General features: G+C 40.6%; 1 protein-coding gene across 5 annotated transcripts in view; it reads left to right on the plus strand.

The window, feature by feature from the left end:
- The first annotated feature begins 3,327 nt into the window (after positions 1-3,327).
- GNPTAB (N-acetylglucosamine-1-phosphate transferase subunits alpha and beta) overlaps positions 3,328-17,837 on the plus strand; it is a 42,782-nt gene continuing 28,272 nt past the window's right edge. For 2 of the 5 annotated variants that reach the window (XM_064155456.1, XM_064155459.1), the window contains exons 1-7: positions 3,328-3,514; positions 10,178-10,263; positions 12,505-12,627; positions 15,087-15,128; positions 15,840-16,045; positions 16,730-16,794; positions 17,035-17,169. In XM_064155456.1, coding sequence (XP_064011526.1) covers positions 3,398-3,514; positions 10,178-10,263; positions 12,505-12,627; positions 15,087-15,128; positions 15,840-16,045; positions 16,730-16,794; positions 17,035-17,169 — 774 coding nt within the window. In that variant the 5' untranslated portion in view covers positions 3,328-3,397. Of the gene's footprint in view, positions 3,515-9,532; positions 9,629-10,177; positions 10,264-12,504; positions 12,628-15,086; positions 15,129-15,839; positions 16,046-16,729; positions 16,795-17,034; positions 17,170-17,837 lie in introns of those variants that run through there. The other 3 variants (XM_064155458.1, XM_064155461.1, XM_064155460.1) reach the window with 3 other exon arrangements.

The raw sequence follows: 17,837 nt of genomic DNA on the forward strand, positions 1-17,837 counted from the left end.
GTTTAAAACTTTTTGGTTAAAAAAGTTTCTGTTGAAACAGGAAAACTAAAATACTGTACAGGCACTGTATCTAGTCTCTTTGGTAAATAAATGGCCCAAGGAAAAGTATTTATGTTTACTGTAGAGAAGAAGAATTTGTCCTTTTTTTTGTGTCAGTAATGAAGTATTCTGCTTTGATTCTTGGCAGAAAAAGATTCCTGGTAGAAAAGATTCACTTTAATGCACTGCATCAACGTTTAAGTGACATTGTTGGAAAAGTGTTTCCTTCACCATTCTGTAAAATCTCATTATACTGTCTATAGTTTTAGAAGTAGTGAATAGCTCACTCTTAAGTGGGATTTGAGTGTTTAAATACCTCACATGACTTTCTGCAGTGCCTGAGCATTATTTGGAGCAGAAGAAAAGGAGATGGTTTTGGCTCAAGCAGGTGGCAACTTACTGTTTAGCAATCACTAGCAAAGGCACTTTATTGCTATGTAAACAGTTATTACACCTCATGTGATGCTTTCTTGCTCTTTTATTGTAGGAGTCAGACAGTAACAACATATCATTTGAGTGGTGATCTTTATTTTGGTTTTGTCAGTAGCATTAGTATATTGTTCTTCAGAAGATCAGTAGGATCATAGAATCATAGAATCAACCAGGTTGGAAGAGACCTCCAAGATCATCCAGTCCAATCTATCCCCCAGCCTTATCCAGTCAACTAGACCACAGCACTAAGTGTCTCATCCAGTCTTTTCCTGAACACCTCCAGGGACGGTGACTCCACCACTTCCCTGGGCAGCCCATTCCGTTGGCAAATCGCTGTCTCTGGGCAGAACTTCTCCTAACATCCAGCCTATACTTCCCCCAGCACAACCTGAGACTGTGTCCCCTTGTTCTGTTGCTGGTTGTCTGGGAGAGGAGACCAACCCCCACCTGGCTATAGCCTCCCTTCAGGTAGGAGTTGCAAGGAGTAACAAATACAGACTTGGGAGGAATTGTTTTATTTACTGGACTTGAGAGCAATAGTGTGATACTTCAAAGAAGGTTTGTTTATTTTGATTTATTGTGCTTGGGATAAATGATGTCAAACCACTGGTGGTATAAAAATTTCACTATGGACTTTATTGCAGCTTCACCGGGCTAGTAGTGTGCTCTTGCAGCCCAGCAACCCAGCTCTATCCTGGGCTGCATAAAGCAGCGTGGCCATCAGGACAAGGCAGCTGAGATACCACATGGAGTCCTGACTCTAGCTCTGGAGTCCCTTATACAAGAATGACATGGACCTGTTGGAGTGAGTCAGAGAGCTGGAACATCCCTCTTATGAAGAAAGGTTTAGAGAGTGTGTGTTTTACAGCCTGGAGAAGAGAAGGTACAAGGGCAAGCACATTGCATCTTTGCAATACTTAAAAGAGGCTTGTAAAAAAGAGACAGATTTTTGACTAAGATCTGTAGTGACAGGAAAAGGAGTAATGGTTCTAAACTGAAGTGGGGTAGATTTACATTAGTCAGAAGAAGAAATTCTTCACTGTGAGGGTGATGCAACACTGAAAGAGGTTGCTTAGAGAAGTTGTAGATGCCTCATCTGTGCAAGTTTTCCTAGGGAAGGTTGAATTAAGCAATCTGATCAAGTGTGGGATGTCCCTGCCAGTAGAAGGGTGGTTGGACTAGATGACCTCTAAAGGTTCCTTCCAATCCAAATCATTCTATCATTTTATGATTCTGTGATTTACCAAAGTGGTCATACCACTTCCCAGATGTTTAAATCATTGCTATAAACTCGTGTTTGTCAGTGCAATATCGTTCTGGTGCTGGCCACCTGTGAGAAGAGGGCAACCTCACCCTGGCTACAACCACCCTTCAGGTAGTTGTAGACAGCAATAAGGTCACCCCTGAGCCTCCTCTTCTGCAGGTTAAACAATCCCAGCTCCCTCAGCCTCTCCTCAGGGCTTGTGCTCGAGGCTTCTCATCAGCCTCGTCGCCTTTCATTCTTGGACTTATTTTAAAGAAGTACAGCCAGGTGCAGTCCTCTCACACTGTAACTGTGTAAATATACTGGGGCAAACGCCTGGAAATGGTCAGACACTGTTAGTTTACACAGGGAAAAATAATACTTGGGTGATGTTTGTTCCTCAGGGAGATCACTGCACTGAGTTTTAAGAAATGCTTAGAAAACCTTTTAATGGAGGGATAAGGGGCTACAGAGATAGGTGCTCCCGTCCTTGGCCTCATGAGGGCATATGACACCACATTATTGTGCTTTGGTAACCACAAGTGCCTCTGCCTGATGAAACTTCTGACAGTGGCTGTACCACCAGTGTCCTATGCAGATGGCTGTTCTTGGTAGCAGAAACCAAACTAATGCGCACTAAGGGCTAACAGAGCCTGTTGTCAGCTACTGACCACTAACTAGTTAGTTTTCATCATGTTTTTTCTTCAAGGACTGTTCTTGAAGAACTCTAGTCTGATAGTTGCTTCTTCATGAACATATGCCAGTGATCTATTTCTGTGTCAAAACCAAACATGAAAATGCTTAAATGAGACCTCATCTTGTAGCTCTGCTGTATCTTCATGATTACTTAGAATCTTCCCATGTTCCTCTTAGCCACGGAAAGACAACTGCTTTGCAGCCTGTCCGAGAGCATGACAGGATGGTGCAGCTGTGCTGGCCACAGCTAGAAAGGTGTTTACGTGTGCCAAAATACTCTCTTGTGGGCAGGTCAGTAATCGTAATGTCATTTAGGACATTACACATCGAAGAGTTTAAATTTTGTTGCACAGTCAGAAGGAAACAAGGGAAAAGTTACAAGTGCAATCATGACAATCGAACTGGAGTGATGTTTGCTTTCTTGGGTGCACATTCTCACGCACGTCAATTCACGTTGCCCCGCCTGGGGGAGCACTGTCAGTGAAACACTGCAGCTGCGTGGAACTTGATCCACCCACTGCAAACACAGGACTGGATCTGAATGTCTTCATCCAGGTGATTTCTTTAAAACCTGAAGGGACAGACTGCCACCGCCAGTATGTCCGTACCATAAGTACGCCTCACCACGTCGCATGGTCAACACCGTAAGAGTAGAGACAAATAAAAGAAACCATATAGTCTAAACCCTTGTTGCCTTCTGGCGTTGAACTCCTTGGGAAGGCACAGAATAAGCCGCGTAGAAGCGGGAGTCAGCGATGGCCGGAGCATACCGCCAGCCCGACAAAGCCTGACGGCGGGTGGCACTCCTCCACAGAGCAAGAGCGGCCCGTCCACTGCCGCCAGGTGGCGCCGCAGCGGCGACGGAAGCAGGGCGGGCGCTGAGAGGGGCGGGCCCTGGCCGCCCGGCGGTCCCGGCGCACGACAGGGCGGTGACGCGCGCCGGGCCGCGCCGGGTGAGGCGGCGGTAGTGGTGGCCGCCGGCGGGTCATGCTGCTAAAGCTCCTGCAGCGCCAAACCTATACCTGCTTGTCGCACAGGTATGGGCCCTGTCTCTGCCTCGGAGGCCTCGTCCTCATGATCGTCTCCGCCCTGCAGTTCGGGGAGGTCAGTACGGCGCCGCGCCGGCGTGGCGTGGCTGCCTGCCCGCCGTTCCCTCTCTCCCTTCCTTCGAACAGTCCCGCCTGTGCCGAGCGGTTTTGTATCAGGGCTTCATTCCCTTTCGGGAGCCGGGTAGTTACCACGTCTTATAAGCAGAGAGTTCCTTCAGCGAGCAGCTTGCAAATGTATGCTGGGTGTATAGATATAGATATGCACACACACATATACAGGCATGTATTTAGCACGTAAGCATGCTTTGCAGTAGTGATGCTCGCGTTTTGTTCCAAGCTATTAACCATCGCGGTTGAGAAGCGCCGTGTGCTGCGTTTTCGGTGTGGCGAGCTGGGCTGGCAGTAGGCCTGCCGTAGCCCTAAAGGCTGCTTCGCTCATAGCCCGGAGAGCAGCTGTGTGGCAGCTCCCTTTCTTCAGGCGGCCTTCGGCGCACTTGGCGCGGGTCGTGCCCGAACTGCGCCCGTGAGGAGAATATCGCCGTTCTGCTGCCCATGCCTGTGTGACGCGGGCGTTAAGTGCCCCCCGGAGGGTTGTTAGGTGGCTTCTAACAGCCTTGGCAGGTCCTGGCAGAGGAGAGGTGATAAAATCTGCCTGCTCCAGGAGCTTCTTCTTCTTTTTTTTTTTTTTTTTTTCTTTTTTTCTTGTGCAGTTTTTTCCACATCCCTTGTTTGGTGATTTTTTTTGCTGTATTTTTCATTTATTTGAGTATTTTGAAGCCGGTGTTAGGTGGTATCTGGGAGTGGCAATCTTTTTCTTGTCTGGAGTTGAAGTCGTTAAATGTCGACTCCCGAACTGCCTGCAGCTCAGCAGGGTCTGTATTACATTGTGGCCCGCTGCATTATTACTCAGTTTACGTGCTATTTAGTAAATTATGCACTATAAAATCTACATTTGCTAGGTGTAAGTTTATACAGATAGGTTTTGAAGCTTCATTTGCCAATTTCTGAAGTCATCGGTGAAAGAATCTCGAGAGGGGGAAAACCACCAATGTTGATTCAATGTGGCATTTCAGAATATATTAAGTATTTAGAGAATTTAAGTGTTTTTGCCAGTGTAGAAGTATTGCAGTGTTAAATGCAATCAGACTGGCAGTTCCTGATTCCTAACTTGTTCTTTGCCCTCTCCCTCATGTTTTGATGGGCGATTTCAGATACAGGAAGGAAAATGAACAGCCATAAAGAATATTATCTGAAACCCTTTGTAGCACAATCAGAACTTTTATTTTGCTTTCTTTACGTGAAGTATTTGTCTGCTGTCTCGCAGAGTTCAGAAGTTCCTGAAACACCTCCAAGCTATGAGAAAAGTAGTTGTATGGTACTCCCAGAAACCTCTTTGTACATGATTATCAACTTGGATCAGTATATATACCTGTTGGTGCTGTGAAACTTTTGAGTGTAGTTTTGCCTTTCTTCAGGACAAGGACTTAAACCTGACAGTAGGGTTTGTTAGAATTTTGAAAGTTTTAAAACCACTTCAGTAGCAAAGTTATGGCTAGTTTTGGTCAAGCTTGGTCAAAATCACTGCTCACTATCACATCTTAGTTTGCTGCTTTCCACACCGTATTTGGAAAGCTTGTAAAGTATTTAAAGAGTGAGCAAAGAACTGTCATTCATGTAGGAGTATATTTTCAAAATTATATATTAAGAAAAAGAAAAGTAACCAGCAGTGGGGTTTAAAAAAAAAAAAAAGAACAAAACACCACCAAAACCCTGTCCTTTGTGGAACAATTATGCCATATGGAACTATAGAAAACTAGAAAGCCTCTCTTCTTTTTTTCTGGTAAGAGCCTGATAAGAGATGTTTGTATGCAGTATGCTTTTCCCTTCTATGATTTAAACTTGTGTATTTTGATAAATGGTGGTAGTTCAAAGATTTACGAGAGATGAGGCTTGTAAAAGTGAAAACTTTCATGTGTCCTCTGACAAGAGTGGAAATGGAAAACACTTATTCAGTGCAGAGTCTACAGGACAGCAACTAATAAAAATATCTAAGACTGCTTTGACAATTAAGAAATCTTTCCAGTAATTATTAGCTCAACTGTTTTTAGCAATGTATGAGGAACTGTCAAGCAACAAAAAGTAGCATGAGCCAACGCTTATCAGACCCTGGTATCTGAGCAGCATTTGCAGTTCTGCTTTTCTCCTACGCCTAGGGACAGCTTTTTTGTCCTCATAGGCAAAATTAAATCTGCCTACTTAGATTCATGCTAATACAAATAGTGATGGCTAGGGCAAATAATTTGAGATTGGTAATGATATCCTCACAACCTCAAACTGGAAAAGAGCTTCATTTCAAGAAAATGAAAACACTTTGAGTTGTATGAAATAACAGTGCATCATGCATGATTCAGATGCATTTCCGCAAAAACACGTAGGGTAGCCAAGTCTAAGTCAATGCACTTGAAGCTTTAGGATGGTTTGGTTGGAAATTCTTTGATGGCCTTCTGTAAGTTTTTTGGTAAGTGGAACATACCAGAGCCGCTGTTATCACCTGTCTAATACAGTCTCCTAATAGAATGTGTGTCTCTCTGCATATTTTTTTTAATGTTGTTCTTTTAGTGGTTTTATAATACCAGAATGTAAATTCAAAGCAAAGTGGCCTGCAGGCTTTATTGCAACACAAATAATAGAAGAGGAGGAAAAAGTTGCAGGAAAAGAATGTGTCAAATGGGAAGACCATCAGTTTTTTCCTAACTCTTTTTAATGACATCAGTCTTGGATGCTGTTGGTTATGGTTGCACAAAAGTAAAAAGCAAAGTTAATGCTTTTTTTCCCTGGAGTGCTGTGTTATTAATACAATGAATTACGTTCTTATTCAAAATATTTCTGTCTTAAATTTTGATCAGTCTGTGTGTCAGTTCATCATTATCAGCAGTAGCAAATGTTTCTGTCCTTCAGTGTGTGCTGTATAAAAATAGGGTATTTAGCAGAAAGATTTGCAGATGAAAAAGTGGGGTAGTGTGTTTTTAAGATGCCTCCTGACTCTTGATGTTTAATAGAGATTTTATGCTCGCCTGGGATATCGTGTCCTTTATACAAAGGGAGCGAACTTGTACACATGTCTTCTTGGTTACAAAGAGACTGTGGCTTTAGCAGGAATTGTTTGTGTTTATAAATCAGCCACATGATGGGGCTTCATTACTCTGTAGAAGGATTTAATTTGCCTTAATGGGCATGAGGGTAAGAGATATGTATCTTCTTAAAAGGGAAGGAATTAGTTTTTATGGTTTTGAACGCTATCTTAGAGAAATTGTGTATTTTATAGTTCATGTAATACAAGAAATAAGCAACAGTAAAATTTTAGATCTGGGAAGAGTGGTGTTCAATATCTTTATTGATGGTTTGGACCAGGGGATTGAGTACAGCATCAGTAAGTTTGCAGATGACACCAAGCTAGGAGCAGATGTTGATCTACTGAAAGGTAGGAGAGCCCTGCAGAGGGACCTGGACAGGCTGGATGGGTGGGCAGAATCCATTGGGATGAGATTTAACAAGGCCAAGTGCAGGGTCCTACACTTTGGCCACAACAACCCTAAGCAGCACTACAAGCTGGGGACAGAGTGGCTGGAGAGCAGCCAGACAGAAAGGGACCTGGGGGTACTGGTAGATACTGGGCTGAACACGAGCCAGCAGTGTGCTCAGGTGGCCAAGAGAGCCAGTGGCATCCTGGCCTGCATCAGGAACAGTGTGGCCAGTAGGACAAGGGAGGTTATTCTTTCCCTGTACTCAGCACTGATCAGGCCACACCTTGAGTGCCGTGTCCAGTTCTGGCTCCCCAATTCAAGAGAGATGTTGAGTTACTGGAATGTGGCCAAAGAAGGGTGGCAGAGCTGGTGAGAGGCCTGGAACACAGCCCTGTGAGGAGAGGCTGAGAGAGCTGAGGTTGTTTAGCCTGGAGGAGAGGAGGCTTAGGGGTGACCTCATTACTGTCAATAGATATCGGAAGGGAGGCTGTAGTCAAGCAGGGGTTGGTCTCTTGTGCCAGGCAACCAGCAACAGAACAAGGGGACACAGTCTCAAGTTGTGCCAGGGGACATCTAGCCTGGCTATTAGGAGGAAGTTGTTCCCAGAGGGAGTGATTTGCCATTGGAATGGGCTGCCCAGGGAGGTGGTGGAGTCACCATCCCTGGAGGTGTTCAAGAAAAGACTGGCTGAGGCATTTAGTGCCATGGTCTAGTTGATTGGATAGTGCTGGGTGCTAGGTTGGACTGGATTATCTTGGAGGTCTCTTCTTGGAGGATTCTGTGATTCTATGATTCTACTGTATTTTCCTTTCAAACACACAGTTATCCAGGTAAAATTGTTGCGGTAGGCCTATACATGTCCTGTCTTGCCCAGACATGTTTTTCAGCTCTCCTTCCTTCTGTTTTGGGGAGAAGCAACTGTGGGAAAGAGGACAAAGAACATGGAGCCACTGAGTCTGAGGGCTCTGGCATGCCCAGGCTTGTTTACATTCTGTGGTAAACAAGGTACACATGCTTAGCTTGTGCCTGCCTTGTGCAAGGCCTATGCTTTTCCCAAATTTGGGTAAAGCAAGCCTATGGTTTCACCTAATATGGTCAAGCTTGGATAACTGCCATTCTGTTTGGTTATTCTATGTCCAAAGGCCCACTAGTCTTGGTCTGTATTGATAAAAAGACTTGAGCAGGTAATGCATTGTGCTCTGCCATTGTACTCATGTGTGCTGTTGCCTACTGCTGTTGCTTACTGCCTTATTGCATCTTGCCATGCTATGCTATGCTAAGCTGTAAGCTGGCTCTGCCACACAGTAACAAACTCAGATGCTCTGAGTTTATTTGCCTGGAAACTACACTGCCTCATACCAGGAACAGTCTCTAAATGCCTCCCTGAGATCAGCCTGCATAGCCAGCATGACATTGTGCTAAGACTGCACATTGCAAGACATTCTACCTACACCTGAAAGTCTCCTGCCAAGATGAGAAGTCCTAGATACACAGAACATCCAGAGAAGCCAGGACAAGGTTAGAGATTGTCTGCCTCCTTTCCCCAGAAGCCTGGGAAGAATCAGGAGCCTCAGTGACTGATAAGACAATAACAGAATTCCTTGAAAGTCTTTGGGTACTGTCTGAAGCTGTAGCTAGCCCCACAAGTTGGGAAATAATATTTTTGTGAGTAAATACTTAAAGCCTCTTGTAATTCACTGTAGCCTTCTGCCATATGCAGAAAGGAGCTCCTTGAGTCCATCTAGTGAGCAAGCAGTATATTGACCGCAAGTGGTATTTGATGGCAGGAACCTTCTCTTCCAGTTCAATTAATGTTTAAATTTTTGCTAGTTATTACTAGATCTAGTTATTCCTCTGCATGTTTCCATGACCTTGTGAAGAACCTATTACTATTAAAATTAGTGGCCAAGTGTGGGGAGAGTTCTGAATATGAACATTAATAATAAATATTAATTTTGGAAAGATATAATCTTGCATTAATTACCTCTCCGTTACAAAAATATACCACCATGCCTTCATACCTGAAGCTGCACAAGATGCAAGTTTTTAAGGTTGGACTTTCACTGTATGAATTACCGTAGCAAATTCATCTTCAAGTAGAACCTAAATGCCTTAGATTATTTTAATCGCAAATTACTTATGCTGCGCTGTATTTAAACATGCATTTTTAGTGTTGAAAAGTTCTCAACGTTTTTTTCCCATGATAGTTTGTTAGTTAAGGAAATGCAACTACGTGACTTTGGTTTGCATGTGTACAAGTACATTTTGGAATGGGAACGTAAAGCTGCAGCTATGTATGGATTAGCTTGTGATTGATTTTTTTCCATAGAACTGGTTTATGAAAGTGCCTGGGAATGGAAGTGGCTGGCAAAAGGTATTTAAGTGGGGTGCAGGTTGATCTTTTAGATAAACAGCTTTGATAGCTGGATGAAGTTCTGCCTTCAAGTGTCTTCCCATCATTTATTGTCTTCCAGATAGGGGAACGTCAAGTGCTCTGTGTTTTGAAGTTTCATCTTTCTGTTTGTTTAACTTGGTGACTTGGCTCACCTTAGGGTCAGGTGAACTTGTATGAAGCTACAAGACGATGGCTGAAATGCAAGGGAATGGAAGAGAGGCTGCAGCCTGGAGAAGCACTTTGTTGTTAGGTTAGTCAGGTTGTAATGTAAGACATCCCCTGAACTGCAAAAGAGCTATTGTGTTTTAAATTTCTGGCCTGGTCCATTAGCATAATTTGATGTGCCTTGGCCTGACTGTTTATTTTCGAAGCTCATATTTCAGAGGTGTGTATACTTCAATCCGAGAGTAGAAAAGATGAGAAACATTATGCAGGTGAGGGTGGGTAGGGATTTATTGATTGTATTGAAGTATATTTGGTTTAGGTCTCAATTTTGGGAAAACATTGCTGATTTTTTTAAAGCCTGAGAGACATAAACCACAAGATTTTCAGCATTTTTTTTAAGTTTGAAAAAAAAAAGTTTGTTTAAATCAGTTGTGCTCTTAAGTTCTGGGTCTGATTACTGCCAGTGTAATAACTTGATCTGGATTAAGGTCTGATGATTTACATATTAAAGGTTAGACCAATTTGTATTAAACTGATTGTGACTAAAGATTTCAAATAGAGAAAATTTAAGTGTCTAATTTTATAAAGCAACATAATTTTGTGCATTTTATTTTTTTTTCTATTTTTTTTGCAGGTTGTCTTGGAGTGGAGTAGAGACCAGTATCATGTTATGTTTGATTCATACAGAGACAATGTTGCTGGCAAATCATTTCAGAATCGGTGAGGTTTACCTGCAGTTAACAGCACTGCACTCTTTACTGTTTGATGAGTTTTCAAATATTTAAATTGAACATCATAGGTGAAGTAGCATACTGTGGAGGAGGACCTTAATGTGTGCACTCTAAATCTGTGACATGTTATATGCTTAGTCATTTTAAAATAGTGAGTTAGTGCATACTATCCCAACTTGGAAAATATTTGGCATTTGGAAGCTCTTAGTCATATTAGCAGTCTACATTTTAAATGCATTTAATTCATCTAGTCTCAAATGAAACATGAGAACTACAATAATGTTAACAATAAAGGGAGGACATGGCATGTTTTCTGTGTTAAGACAGGAAAAGTACTGTTCCTGTATGCTTAGAATTCCAACTTTCAGTGCTTTGTAAATTTATTTTTCATTTACCTTACATTCTCTGTGACATCTCATGAGGGACATGATTTAACAGAGAAGTCTCAAAGCTAGTAAGGAGAAGCTTTTTAAAGCTAGGTGTGGAGGAGAAGTCATAGCGATTTGGAAACCAAGTCATATAGGTCAGTTGTGTTAACTATTCCATGTTTTTTTCTTGTTTCATCATTTGTATCTGAATAGTTATGAGGTTTATTGTCTCAGGAAGTTGGTGGACTGTGAACTGGTAGGTTTACTGGTAGGAAGAAGCTACTAAGGAGATACTATTTTACTCTTCAAGTGTTGGTACACTTGACTGAAAAGAAAAAAAAACCTCAACCCCCAAGAAAAAACCTGAAAGCAGATGCTTAATCTGCCTTGAGGTTTGTTTAGTCACAGGACAGTGGAAATTATCAGATCAGTTTGGTCATGCTTTAGCTGGTGCGAGATAACAGTGTAAAAGTGCATTGCATGGTGTCAGTGAATCCTGTGCATCTCTATAATCTCATCTCTTCCTCCCCTCCTCCATTTTCGAAAGGATGACAAATGAAAGCAGTGTGGTACAACTCATAAGGATGATTATTTTAATGTTTATATGTTTCTTCAGTACTGAAATGAAAGAATGGTGGTTTGTTCCTCTCAATACTAAAATACTTGACTTCTCGATAATTAAGTACAGTGCTTCCATAAAATGGTCAAGTTCATCCAAAACAAAACCACAAGTCTTAAGGTTCTGACATAGGTATAGTCGGTTTCTGCAGTGTGTTTTCTTACTTGGTTTTGGTGGTGTAAACCGCTCTGTAGGGAGTGTTGATTTCTGTGAATTTTGAGCAAAACATTCAGTGCCTCTGGAGGAGCTGTTGGCTGCCTGAGATAAATTTCATGTTGTGTACTTAATGAAGCTGGAAGGAAGTTGTCTACATGTGCAGTGGAAGGTGGAGGATATAGTTGCCTATAAGCTCTGTTTGTTTTGAAGGATGCGGTGGATGGAGACAGACTGTCTCTCCTTAAATCTCACTGTGTTGACCCTGTAGATTTTAGCATTAGAGAAGTGCTGTAGTTTGCTGGACCATCTACAGTTTAGGATGGTATTAAACAAGTTGACACTGGAACTTCTGAAAATAACATTTGGAGCATCCTCCTACTGTCTGGCACTGAGGTTCACCTATGGCAACAGCCTGGAATGTCTGCTGAAAAAAAAACCCTGTAGGCCTCAGAACTTATTGTAGACAAATGGAAAAAAAGGTATCCAAACTCTTTTCGTCTGCTTTAGGCATGCTAGCAAATCTGCAACTGTCCAGAAACTCATCCAGTGTGTTGAATTGTGTCAAGAATGACTTCCATTGCTGTGTCTAGGGTCAGAACTCATACCCTACTTTTCATCGCTGGTTTATTAAATGCCTTGTTGTTAACATCTAAGAGGCATGGTCCTGCTGAGATCTCGCTGGCTCTGTGCAGTTGAGTATGGTTTAAGTCTTTATACTTTCTGCTGTTCTGTCTAATATGAGTGCTGAATTAAAGATGTGCCTGGGTGCTGGTGCTGGTTTGAGAATGATTTTAGTGGGTTCATAGGAGTTAGGTTATAGACTCCTGTCAGTGAAACTTAGACTTCATTTAGTTACTGAACTGTTACAGCCACTTTATGTGCTATTTGGTTTCATGTCTGTGTTGTTTTGTCAAAGGCTTATGTATAATTAATGGGTTATATATATAGCAAAAGAGAAGCTTTTTGCTTTGTCTTGTTTGCAGCGCCGACACCAGGTATTTCTGTTGTTAGATAGAAATTGCTATTGTAGGATGCTACAAACACTTAATATTTTACATCTCATGTAGCTTTCATTTGGATTATGCAGGCTTTGTTTACCTATGCCAATTGATGTGGTATACACCTGGGTGAATGGCACAGATGTTGAACTGATCAAAGAATTGCAACAGGTCAGAGAACAGATGGAGGAAGAACAGAAAATAATGAGGTGGTAATATTTCATGTATTTTTCTCTTTACCTGACAGCAGTAATCTAATCTGTACTATCCCTCTTTGTTTTACTCCTGTGTTACTCAAAGTGAAAATTCAAAGCACATTTCCTCACTTCTTCATTTACTTATTCTCATAGCCTTGTTTCAGTTCTACATTTATCTATGAAGTACTGTCTAATATAAAAATTATTTAAGATACAAAGCATAGTAATTAAGGCTCTTCTGTCTTGAATTCATAAAATGCCATGCAGAGATGTGTTTTGTGTATGTCATTTTGTATGGATTTCTATAACTCAGCTTGTAAATGATACTAAAACTGTTTCTCAAATATATATCCTCTTTCTGTTCCTTATTTCCTTTTCACTCTTCCCTCAGTATTTCTTTTTATAATAGGCTTAATAAAATCTTAAGCATATGCTTCTTAAAGGCTTTTTTAAAAACAGTTAAGATTTGTTGTCTCCCAAACACTGAAACTGAAAAGGAGGAAATTAAGTTATTCATATATAAAGATGAGTCAGCCTTCTGAGGAGGGAAAGACATGTATTGCTGCCTTTGGTGTTACAAATTGTGCTATATTGTTCTGCAAAATCATTGATCTAAGGCTTCAAGCACAAGCTGCTACGGATACCTTGGATTGTGTCTTGTAACCATTCATTTAGTTTTTAAAAAGGGGTTTTGTGTTCAGATAGTCTTTTGGGGCATGAAAATGTGCTAAATGGAAGAACAAGCTTGTTTTTAAGGGTTATAATAGTTTAATTCAAGATCATCTGACATTCAGAAGTGGGCAAATTGATCTGATTTTTGGTGTGATGTGACTTGGAGTACCACTGACAATGTAATCGCAAGTGAAATTCTGATTTTTGTTTTGCTATGTAAGCAATGAAATTATTAGTACAAATTATTAGTACAAATTTTAAAATATATTAGACATGGTCTCTGCTCTGAAAAGCTTTCATATTTATACTGATTTTTCCCTAGGAGTTCATACAGCAAATGTTAGTGTTTTAGCTTTGTCATTGCTCATGCTCTGATTCCCATTTTACAAGGGGAAAACCAGATGTCAGTTTTTTTCTTTTTTCCAGAACACTGATTTGGAAAGTTGGTATCAAGGTTATGAGTAAGACTCATGTCCATGCCACACTTATGATCTACAGGAGCACATGTTTTTGTCCCTTATAGGTGACTTTTATTTCATGCACTTTGAAATCATTTAGCATTGCTAAAAAGAAATGTTTCATGACATCAAAATAACTAGAGAAGACACATGCAACAGTGCTATAACTCTCTGCTAGTGAGTGTATATTTTGTATTGCACAGAAAAACTTGGTAAGCTGTAACTTTTAATATGCCTGAATTGGCATATGTTGTGGTCTAGTGGGAGACAGTAGTTTGATGGATGGTGATTTTCTTTTTTGTTGGTGTGTGCCCTTCTCTGAAATTACTATGATTATTATTATGCATCAGCACTGCATTACCTTTGCATTAATCCTCATTAGTTTTGATGTGCGTATGGCAAATGCATGATAGACCTTAACCAAATATGTATGTGTGATGGTTTGGGTGTTACCCTCCTCCCCCCCCCCCCCCCCCCCCCCCCCCCACTTTAGAAGTCACCCAGACTAGACTCAGCCAGCTCTGGAAGTTGAATGAAGCTTATTATTTACAGCTTAGCAGAATATACAAGCAGGTATTTACAGCATATACAGTCATATACAGAAATATACAAGGTGAAAGGTAATACAGAAACACAGTTCCCCTCCCAGAAACCTGAGTCCCCAGGAGGGGCTCCCAACCACCACTTCACCTTCCCTCTACCCCTCTCAACCTTACCCCAGTCCCAAGGAAGAATGGGGGTTTGGCCAGGGGGTTAGGAAGCAAAGTGGATTAATCAGAAAATCAGAGGGTGAGGTTAGAGAGAGAGATGCAGCTTAGAGCTCCCCAGCAGAAGAAGTGAGTGCTTCATCTATGTTTTGGTTCTTCTTCTTGTATCTCTCAGTAAGCCTATGAGTGAAGAAGACATCACCATTGTTTTCCTTTCACAGCCTGTAATCTAGTTCTTCTCACCAAAACATTCTAGCTAGGCTCAAATTAGCACAGCATGTTAGGCAAAACAGCCAAGCCAGCCTAGTTATAGATCATTCTGGTTTCTTAATGTTTTTCATTTCAATATGAGTTTTATTAAGTAATCTAGTAACAGCTGAAAATCATGTTAGCAACAATCCTGACGCCACATCTGTCAGCATAGCCAAGAATTTTTGAACTATTGCTGTATAAGGGTGAGTAGTGAGGGTTACATGTGTCAGCTTGTGCTTGCCTTGGCAAGGCCTTTGCAATTTTATAACTGGGTTATTGGTGCTTTCACAATATGCTTCTGACTCAATGAACAATCTGAAGTTAGACTAAATTCCTTACTGTTGACTCAGTGTTATTGAATGTAATTGTTTTAACTTTGTAACAGGGAAATCCTTGGAAAGAATGCAACGGAACCAACGAAGAAGAGGTGAGTTTTTGTAGGTTTGGGTATAAATGTGTATAAACAATGTCCTACTTGGTGTTATCTGAAAGCAGACAGACTTAGGTGACCGGAGAGGTTGTTTTGCCTTCCATGGCCTGTGCATACTTACCTTCTATGTCACTTGAAGAGGAGTTTACATCATGATAATAAATATTTTCAATAAAGGGATGTTACTATGACAGAAATGAATGAGCTCCTTTAAAATGTGACAGTTTCAGTCCAGAAGGCATATACTTGTCATTGGTTAGGCATAGTTCCCATTCTGAAAGTGATTTTTTAGTGCATATGTATATTTAATGCATAATTCAAAAGCAACAACTTTTTTTTTTAGTGTTCCTTTCACCTACCATTTGTATACATGACATTGCAAGAATTGTCTGAGGAGGCTTCAAGCCTCTTGTGGTTGTGCTGCCAGGAAGGGACCGGGCCTGATCTGTCTCATTCTTCATTTGGTCACATAGCCTAGTTAGAGATCTTTATATAAGGTCTCTGTGGGCAAACTATGGGAGCGAAATAATGTGTAAAAGATAGTTGTGTTCTGCAGCAAAAGAAGCATGCTCTTAGTAATTTCCCCCTGCCCAATAGATGTTTAAAAAAAGACCAGATTTTGCAGAAGCATCTCTCATTGCATGTAACACTGATTTTTCTTTTAAGTTTTCTATTAGTGTTAAATATATCTTTGGTATTTTGCTGTAGTGAGAAGCAACTGGAGTGTTTGCTGACACACTGCATCAAAGTGCCAATGCTTGTCCTGGATCCTGCGCTGCCGGCAAATGTCACGCTGAAAGACCTGCTGTCTATTCATCCTGCTTTACAAGCTGCTAACAATATGTTCTTTGTAGCAAAACCAAAAAATCCTTCTACCAATGTGACAGTAATTGTTTTTGATAGTCCTAAGGATGGTAAGAACCTACTTGTCAGATCCAGCCAGTTTTCTGGAGGAAGCTTTTTAGTAAGGTTCTCTGAATTAGGGTGGGGTTCTATTACTCCAATACTGAGTGACACTAATTTTCTGTTTGAATTTAGCAAGTCATTCAACCTCTTTTGCCCTCAGTCTGTTTCTCTAGATGATGATGTTAATGACAGATTGCTTATCTCCCAGACAACTGATTATAGGTGATTAGAGTTGCATGTTTTAAAAGACTATTGCAAAACAGGTTTGATACCTGAATATCTGTTGCACTGATAATCTCAGAAGACTGAGGTTTAGACTGGGGAAGATTAGTTCTAGAAATCCTCTTTTAATTGCTGTGAAGTCTGGTTTGAATATTGTACAATAAATTCTGGTCTTGCTCAAAGGACTGCATAGCTTGAACACATGGGTAATTGTTTCAACATACATAAGTAGGATCTTACAGCAGATATGGGCTGCTTACTTTGGTTAATATGTAGTGTCTACCCACAATTACCACCCTCTAGCCCAACCAGTCATGTTTATTTTAATGTTAAAAATGATTTACCACTTACAAAGACAACTCTTCATGCCAGGAATATCCAAATATTTTTAATTTGCAAAGTGTGTCTTAGTTACTATAATATATAAAGGAAGTGGTTTCAGTTCTTAATTTGCATTTTATGTTTCCTAGCTGATGTTGCCCATACTGGAATGTTGAAAGACAGCAGTAAACAGATAGTATGGAGGGGCTACTTGGTATGTATTTTTAAAATACATTGATTAGCTTTTGTATATGTTAAGCTTTTTGTACATTTCTGGAGAGAGTTTCTGTGCTATCTTTCCAGTTTATTTGTGGTAGCAAATGAAAGCTTTTAAAATAATACTTATTTCAGTTTTGAAATGTAAGTGAGAAAATAAACACTATTAAATGTGTTATCGGGTGAAGGAGTGACAGATAGATAAAATGATCTTTATACCTTGTTCTGTCATTTTTAGACTACAGACAAAGAAGTTCCGGGTCTAGTATTAATGCAAGACTTAGCCTTTCTTAGTGGATTTCCAGCTACATTCAAAGAAACAAGTCAGCTACGAACAAAACTACCAGAGAGCCTGGCCTCTAAAGTAAAACTGGTAAGGGTGTGGAGGAAAGGTTGACTTTGCTGGTTTTCTTTTTTTATATATATTTTTTATGATTCAAATGAGATCTCACCTAAGCAACTAAGGATGTTTCTTACTTACTGTTGTAATTCTGTTTTCTTGAGTTGTGAAGAGTAGAAAATAGTGACTCAAATAGTTGCTTTCAAAAGGCCAATTATGTATTCTGTCACTACAAGTTATTAGGCATGAGATTTGGCAGTCTGCAACTGATTTAAAAGTATCAGCCTTACAAGTTTCTTCAGGTGGTTTGTTACACACTGTTGTTTTGCTGAAGTATACTGTATCACTGACTTGCTTAATATAATTTTTTTTTTAGGTAGCTTAGCTTTTTCATCTGTTTTTGCATTTAGAAGAATTATTTTCATAGCGATACAAGATCGTATTGCTTCACAGCTGAATGCTATATTTCTCTCTGTAAAGTATTTCCTACAGTCTTGAGCAAATTGGCACTTTCACTTATCCACCTGCAAGGCAGTGCCAAATCAGAAATTTGTGACTGTGCCATCCGTTAACATTTCATGCCTTCCACTCTCCCCAGTCCTTTTGACACCTTTTCCATCCACTTTTAATAGATAGGTGAAAGTTTAAAAAGCTTGTGAAAATCACTGACTTCTGTTTTGGAATGAAATGTGATTGGTGGT

Source organism: Pogoniulus pusillus, chromosome 15 (assembly GCF_015220805.1).
Source record: "Pogoniulus pusillus isolate bPogPus1 chromosome 15, bPogPus1.pri, whole genome shotgun sequence".
In the NCBI taxonomy this organism is placed as follows: Eukaryota; Metazoa; Chordata; class Aves; order Piciformes; family Lybiidae; genus Pogoniulus; species Pogoniulus pusillus.